We start from the raw sequence: 7,377 nt of genomic DNA on the forward strand, positions 1-7,377 counted from the left end.
TCTCTCTCTCTCCCCCACCCATCTCTCTCTCTATCTGTCTCTCTCTCCCCCACCCATCTCTCTATCTGTCTCTCTCTCCCCCACCCATCTCTCTCTCTCTGCCTTTCTATCTGTCTCTCTCTCCCTCTCTTTCTTTCTCTCTCCGACTCACGTTTTGTCCTTCCAATTCAGACACTCTTTCACGTGGTGTATCTTTCCCTCTTTCTTCTATTCTCTCTCTTTCGCTCTGTCTTTTAATACCTTCATCTTTGTGACCTGCAGTAGCAGTCTGTGCTTGGTCGTGTCAACAAAGATTAAAACACAAACCTCACTTTCCAGCTTAAAATGTCTCTACTCTATACCTTTTCGGTAGCACAACAGGCCAATACATTGTCAAGCGGGCGGTGACGTGTGTTGGGGAGCAGAGGACATAAGATCACTCCTAGTTGAGTACGGGTGAGCGAGGAAGCGAAGCACAGTGAAGCCTGTTACACAAACAAGAAAGAAACATAACAAATGAACAGAATTCTTATTCACAACAGTTTATTTTTTATACATTACCATATACATACAGTACAGTACATTAGGCTCAATACATATCTATTGGCATATACATTGTTGTGGTTGTTGTTGTTGTACAATTTGTTGTGTGAGGCAGAGTGACATAGTTTTAGGCCATTACAGTGTCTTAGTGCAGTACAGGTTGGGTGTTCCAGAAAGCAGTGTCATTAAGTTAGCCAGCTAACTTTAAAAACAGTCAGATATATATGTCTTAATTTTTCTGGTTCATTTTGAAAGCTAAACTTGAATATCTGTTGTTGGTTGTCAAGTCAATTACACCATGCTAATTTCAAATCTATATTTCTAGAAAATAAGTTATTTTAGAATATTTAGGACAGTTAGCTGGCTAATTCATTGATCCTGATTTCTGGAACAGTCCCCAGGTGGATGTTTAAACTCTAGAAGTCGTCTTGTACAATAGAACACATGCACTGGCATCTACATACTTAGATAGTTAGATAGCACACAAGAATATGTCAAGCACCGTCACAACAGAGCAACACTTGCAGGGGTGATACTGTTAATGTCTTGGCTTGGAACACTCTACGGGTATGTAGTGGTCAGGGTTGGGGTCAATTCCAATTCAATTCAGTCAATTAAGGAAGTAAACTGAAATTCCAAGTCCAATTTTCCTCAATGCTTCTTTATGACATAATTCAGTCTGAATTGACTGAATTTAAATGGATTTGAGCCCAACCCTGCTAGTGGTCAGGGTCTGACTAGAACTCATCACAGCTCTACTGGAAGCACTGCTAATAGAAGTACTGTACTACTAAAGTACTACTTTGTATTTACACATATTTACAGTCACAAATGGAGATTGTGTGTGTGTGTGTCTGTCCAAGACTAACGACAGAAACTGTGAAGAGAAGACGCCATATAATGTAGTTGTAACATACTGTACTTCAACCAACTACAGCGGATGCCCTGATGGTTAATATGATACTATCTTTTAAACTTCTCATTTCATTCACAACACAAGGTCATGTCCCCAACTATTTTCAGTCAGCATTAAAATAACTTAAATATGATTGTCTACAAACATGGATAAACTAAAGATTGTCATTGTGGCAACTTTAAGTATGTTGTTCCATCTCAGGAAGGGGGGGAGATAGGAGAGGATGATAGATGTGGTCTATATGACTTGGCAGCAGCTGTGAGGTGAAGGGGGACAGAGCAGACCCTCTTTGGGGCTCCTGTGTATATTGACTGACATAGTCTTATCACTGAGAGGCATCTGTAGCACTCTGTTCTTCAGGTTCCGGTGGTGCTCCCTGGCCAGGTCCAGCTCACTCAGCCTCAGTGTACCCAAGGACGGGGCCTCGAACTGTGGGTCGGAGAGATGGTCAAGGGGGTGGTGCTGGAGGTGGTGGGTCCCTCCGGGCGACGGACCCCCCAGGAGAGAGACCTTATCCAGGCTGCCTGTAGAACCCCCCATACACATCCTCCACACTGGCTGGTCCTGGTGGTCCAAGCTCCCCCCCCTTACCCCTCCTCCCCCACCTGTCAGGCTGTGGAACTGGGAACTCAGGCATAGGCTCATCAGCTTCAGGCTCTCCACCAATCCACTGGCTGCTTTGGCCGAGCCACACACCCCTAGTCCCGCCCCCATACCTGAGCCATCAGCAGAGGGGCTTTCTCTTCCTCTGTCTCCCCCACTCCCCCCTCTGTCTCCCCCACTCCCCCCTCTGTCTCCCCCACCACAGGCAAAGCTAGGTCTTCCTTGTCTTGGTCCTGTCGTGTCCCTGTCCGGTCTCCGCTGGCCCAGCTGGCTCACAGAGTCATTGTCATCTCTCCTCTCTGAGGTGGGAGACGCCATGGCAACCGTTGCCACCTTGGTAACCGTTGCTGGAGACGACACACCTGACAACGTCAACAACCCAGTGTGGAGGCTGAGGAAAGCTTGTTCTGGCTTGAACCCACACTTCTTTCCTTCTATCTTTCCTTCCTTCTTCTCCTTGTCATCCTTCTCTACTTTCTCCTCCTCCTCCTCTTCCTCCACCTCCTCTTCCTCATCTCCTTCCTCCTCGTGTATCTGGTTGAGGACAGGTGCGCTCTTACGAGAAGTCAGTCGGTTAGAGACAGAGGAAGGGGAGGAAGAGGATGATGAAGATGAGGCAACGTTATGCCGGAGAACCACCTGAGAAGGGAGAACCGAGGGAGACGAATCCTCCTCTTCTTCCTCCTCATCTTCCTCCTCCTCATCTAGGCTGAAGAGGCTGGGGCTCCCTGGTTTAGAGGGGGTGGGCGAGGCCAGGGAGCCTAGCCTGAGGGGGATGGAGTGGGGCTTGACTGGAGGCCGGAGGCCCCTGTCCTGGTGCTCTCTGGATGAACCGACAGGAGGGAGTGTTGAAGGGAGTGCTTTGTGTGTAGTGTGTGTGTCATCAGCCTGGAGGGTCAGAGTGTGTGTGGGGTGTGTGTTATTGTCCAACCGTCTGTGGTTGAGTTCCAGTAGGGATGTTTTGGGTCGGGGTCCGTGGTGGACCAGGCTCTCAGCACTGCGGGCGGGGGACTGGGGGCCCCCTGGGTGGGAGATGGGGGTACCACCCAAACCGTCCCCCATGTCCTGGTGCACGTCCACTCTGGTAGGCCAAGACTGCCTGGAGAGGGTTAAGCAGAGAGAGGGAGCAGAGAGTTTTAACAACATAGAGGAAGGTTGGTATAACTTTTCTGTTTAGTTTGTTTGATTCGTTTTTGATTAGTTTAGTTTGTTAAATGAAGAATAAAGAAATACAGAATGTCCCCTTTAAGCTCATTGCTCTGTCCTTACATCCCCTAACACACAGCACACTGGGAAAGGAAGCACTGGTTAACATCTCTCCCTCCCTCCTCCCTTCCTCTCCCTCTCTCCACTTGTTTATTTGTTTATTTACTGTGGCAGCTACCTCCCTCTCTCCCTCTCTTTCTTTCCCTCTCTGTCTCACCCCCCCCCCCCCCCACTTGGGCTGAGTGCAATGCAGACTGACAGAAACAGAGCCCACAACATTCTGCCCTTAGTCTGAGTGTGTGCATGCGTGTGTGAGTGTGTATGTGTTCATATTTACTGTACCTGAACTGGGCCTTGTGGCTGGGGCTGGACCATGTGTGGTTGTTCTGCTCTCTCTCCTGTTTCTCCCTCAGTATCCTCTCTGCTAGCAGGAAATATGTAGCTGTGATGTGGTTATACTGGTCAGACTCCAAGGCTCTAGAGAGAGAGGGGGAGTGAGCGGGAAAGAGAATGAGAAAGAGAGAGAGAGAGAGCGAGAGAGAGAGAGAGGACAAGTTTAGAACATACATCAGAACATACTTAACATACTAGATTACCATAACTACGAGCTATCCTCCCCAATCACACACACACACACACAAGCAGAATCCGACAAGCAGAACAGAAACAGCGATGACTGCTGTGAGTCCAACTGAGAATACAGGGGCAGGGAATCCATTTAACGCAACACCAGCTGCAGAGCAGGCTCTCAGAGGGCTGCTAATGACAAATAAACTGATGACGACAGTGGGGAAGCAATTTAGCGTCACGCCAGCTGGCAAAGTGATGCGAGAGGACAGCGATACAGGACAGTCACTAATAATGATCATTACCACCTAATGACAGGACTGTGTGAACAGAAATGGAAGGAGAGGCCTTCATAGAATTAGAGTACGTTCATTGTGTGTGTGTGTGTGAGAGTGTGTGCAAGTGTGTGTGTCTTACTCTGTGACGGTGTCCCTGTCTGCAATGCCACCTAGTGCCATTCGTTGAATGATACTGCTGTGCTCCTCCTCTGATAGGCTCCTGTATGACACCAGGGGCGTGGTCAGCTTGGTGGCAGGGGAGGGATCAACTCCCTGCAGCCAATCATGGCCCTGGATCAGCTCCACAGTGGCCCGCCTCTTAGGGTCTCTCTGCAGCATACAGTCAATCAGACTAGAGAGAGAGAAGGAGAGATGGAAAGATAGAGAGAGGAGAGAGAAGGAGTGAGGGAGATGAAGGTACAGTTAATTAATTATGGTAATTTAATTATTACATTTTGGTTACCATAGTAACTATAGAGGTTAAATAAAATCTTAATACAAGGCTTAAAGTGGAACTGACAGCATTTTAATTACTTTGCAGATATGAAACAAACAGACAATCATAATATCAGTAAAAAATATCAAATTCCCAGTTTATGCTTCAAAACCAACTTTATAAGAGGTTTTAAAAATAGGTTCTATTTGACTCAAAATTCCATGACGTACAATAAGGCATTGTTGGCAGAATAGATGGATGCAGTTCAATGCATGAATAATATATTTCACCAATACATTCCTTGGTAGTCCCAAAAATATTGATATCAGGTTGTAAATCACAACTGGCCTGGTACATTGTTTGCTGCCTCCACCCATTCGGGATGCACTGTTTCAGTTTCAATGACTCAATATTTTGAACAAAAACAAACAACTGTAACTAAGGCTGGGAATGTCAATACAATCAAACTAGCAAGGGCAATGATCACAAGTCAGTCATAACGTGGCTAATAGGCTAGCGCACATGTGTCAAACACAAGAGAATATAAATGAGTCAACATTTGAGTCATCTACTTTATGAAATTACAGCCTGAAGCGCTCACATCGGTGAATTCAACTTCATTTGAGCTGCTTTCGTGTGTCCCGTTTACAGCGCGCAGCAGAGGGAAAGTGTACAGACACATGCCACAGTCCTATCTAGGCTACTAAAATGTTGCAGTCTGGCTTTGGTTTTTAAAGCTTGACAATGAATAACCAAATAACAAAACCTGCAACAAAACACCATGCAAAGGAGAAACATGTAGGCCTATTACAGCAACATTTGAGCAGTAGGCTAGGCTGGCAACTAAAATACATTTTGAGTGCACCATACAGCAATGTTGCATTCAACCACACCGGTGATCCATGCAGTGCAAAAAAAGTAAAAACATGTTTTAAGTTTAAATGTTACAACAACCTACTGCTACGTTTTTGTTATTTGGAGTTAAATACTTTTTGATTAGGGTCGCACCATATTATGCACATCTGCAAGCATAGCAGCAAAGGCTGGACAAACATTATTTAGCTCTTCTTTTGATTTAATATGTTAAAATGCTATATACAGCATCATATAGGTGCACTGATTGAGTTTGACACCCCTGGGCTAGCGTATCTATTTATGTAGCTAGCTATTTATTTAGCAAGCTAAAAACATGAAGCCTAATGATATCTAGCTGCTGGGAGGATGTCATGTCATTGGAGAGTGGGTGAGTGACCGACTTTTTCCCCTCATATCGTTTTTCGGTAGCTACAGCTAGAGATGCAGGTTAGCTAGCAAGAAATGTGAATCATTTTGCTAGCTAGCTATGCTGAACTTGAACGACTGTTATCCACATTTAGCATATCTCTTAGTTGTCAATCAAATGTATTTGGCATGGATCAAATGGGTGGGCAGGCAAGTTCCCATTCAGTTGTCAAAACGTGGGTTGGGACAATCATGCATTGGCAGGCAAGCTGCAGAAGGACGAGCAGGCTACAATTCCCCATAGTTTATCAGTGCAATTTTGACGACCAACTAGCTGAAGCAGTTTGAGAGGGTTTATCTAATGTTCCCTCATTATATTTTAGTTCATCTCACTCTGGCTAGTTTTAGTTGTTGATCTTGGTGTTGTTGATGTGCATAGGTAACTGAGGGAGAGATAGCCTACCTTTACATGGTTGTTTGATCGAATAGGACTGTGAGTTCCCAAATGTAAGAGGACTCCTGTGGTATTTACATATTTGCAGAAATCCATTTAGGTGTATTTTGTGGCTTTTGGCAAATGCGTTCTAATGATCTAAAGTCGCGCTGTTGCTACTGCCTGTAAACACACAGTCCAGTTCAAAGTGAATGATGGCCAGAGTGGCAAATGGCTTATTTGCATATAGGCCTACTGTAGCTCTGATTGGCTGTGGCGCACCGGTCTGCGTAGACTCCGGTCCTGGACAAGACAATTGTTTTTATTAAGTTTTATTTACTGCAGTGTCTATTAATTGTCCAAACGCACGGCTGCTTTCCCACTCTATATTGCTATGAATTTTCACAAATGCCTTACTATAAATCATTCCCAAACATTAATTTATGAAAACTTGAAAATTACCATATCTAAGTGCTCACTTGTCCGAAAATATATTTTTTAAAAGGTGTCATATTCTTCGTGGGGATTTGAGTAAGATTTCATGTTGCTAAAAAGCTGTCAGTTCCACTTTAATAAATAGAGGCTTTGCATCTCGAATATGACTTCCCCTGATAAGGCTAGGCTAGCCTCCATGGTGATGGTGTGATATGTATAATGGGGGCTAGCCTAGTCAGAAACCATCTGAACACACACACACACACACACACACACACACACACACACACTGCAGAGAGCTGAGGTTCAATACAGCAGCAGCAGCAGCAGCAGAACAATGTTAAAAATAGATTAGCCTGATGTTTTAATGGAAGCATCAGAGATACACTCAACTTAACACAGCATTGGGGCTGGGGCTGGGGCTGGGGCTGGGACTGGGACTGGGACTGGGACTGGGACTGGGGTACTACTGCAGAGGCGTGACCAGGAGAGGAGAGATACTGTCTTTTTACACTATGCCTCTCTCTCCACGATCCCTCTCTCCTCTCGTCCCCTCTGCTCTCCTCTCCACTCTTGCTCTTCACACATCTATAGGCATGAAATATGCAGCAGCTACAGAGTACTTTCAAATGGAGTGCGTCTGTATGTGCATGTGTGACTCACTCTCTGCAGGCTGAGGAGATGTGTGATGGTACTGTGTATTTACAGTCCATGATCATGGTGAGGGTCTCACTGTCATTGGCCTCCTGAAAGGGTGGAT

The 7,377-nt window shown here is 45.5% G+C and overlaps 1 protein-coding gene across 1 annotated transcript; it reads right to left on the minus strand.

Moving 5' to 3' along the window:
• Nucleotides 1-505: 505 nt before the first annotated feature.
• Nucleotides 506-7,371, minus strand: LOC311118230 (SNF-related serine/threonine-protein kinase-like). The gene is made up of 4 exons (XM_084193071.1): nt 7,281-7,371; nt 4,232-4,444; nt 3,590-3,724; nt 506-3,140 (listed from the first exon to the last, which is right to left on the minus strand). The coding sequence occupies exons 1-4, from the start codon at nt 7,334-7,336 to the stop codon at nt 1,676-1,678; spliced, it is 1,869 nt and encodes a 622-aa protein (XP_084049197.1). The 5' UTR covers nt 7,337-7,371; the 3' UTR covers nt 506-1,675.
• Nucleotides 7,372-7,377: the final 6 nt, after the last annotated feature.

This window comes from Coregonus lavaretus (genome assembly GCF_964263955.1).
Source record: "Coregonus lavaretus genome assembly, contig: HAP1_SCAFFOLD_5383, whole genome shotgun sequence".
Lineage (NCBI taxonomy): Eukaryota > Metazoa > Chordata > Actinopteri > Salmoniformes > Salmonidae > Coregonus > Coregonus lavaretus.

Coding starts and splice junctions, on each gene's coding strand:
- LOC311118230 (XM_084193071.1), bottom strand. CDS start 7,336: ATGATCATGGACTGTAAATACACAGTACCATCACACATCTCCTCAGCC. Junction 4,445..7,280: donor ATCTCCTCAGCCTGCAGAGA/GTGAGTCACACA, acceptor CTCTCTCTCTAG/TCTGATTGACTGTATGCTGC. Junction 3,725..4,231: donor GACAGGGACACCGTCACAGA/GTAAGACACACA, acceptor CTCTCTCTCTAG/AGCCTTGGAGTCTGACCAGT.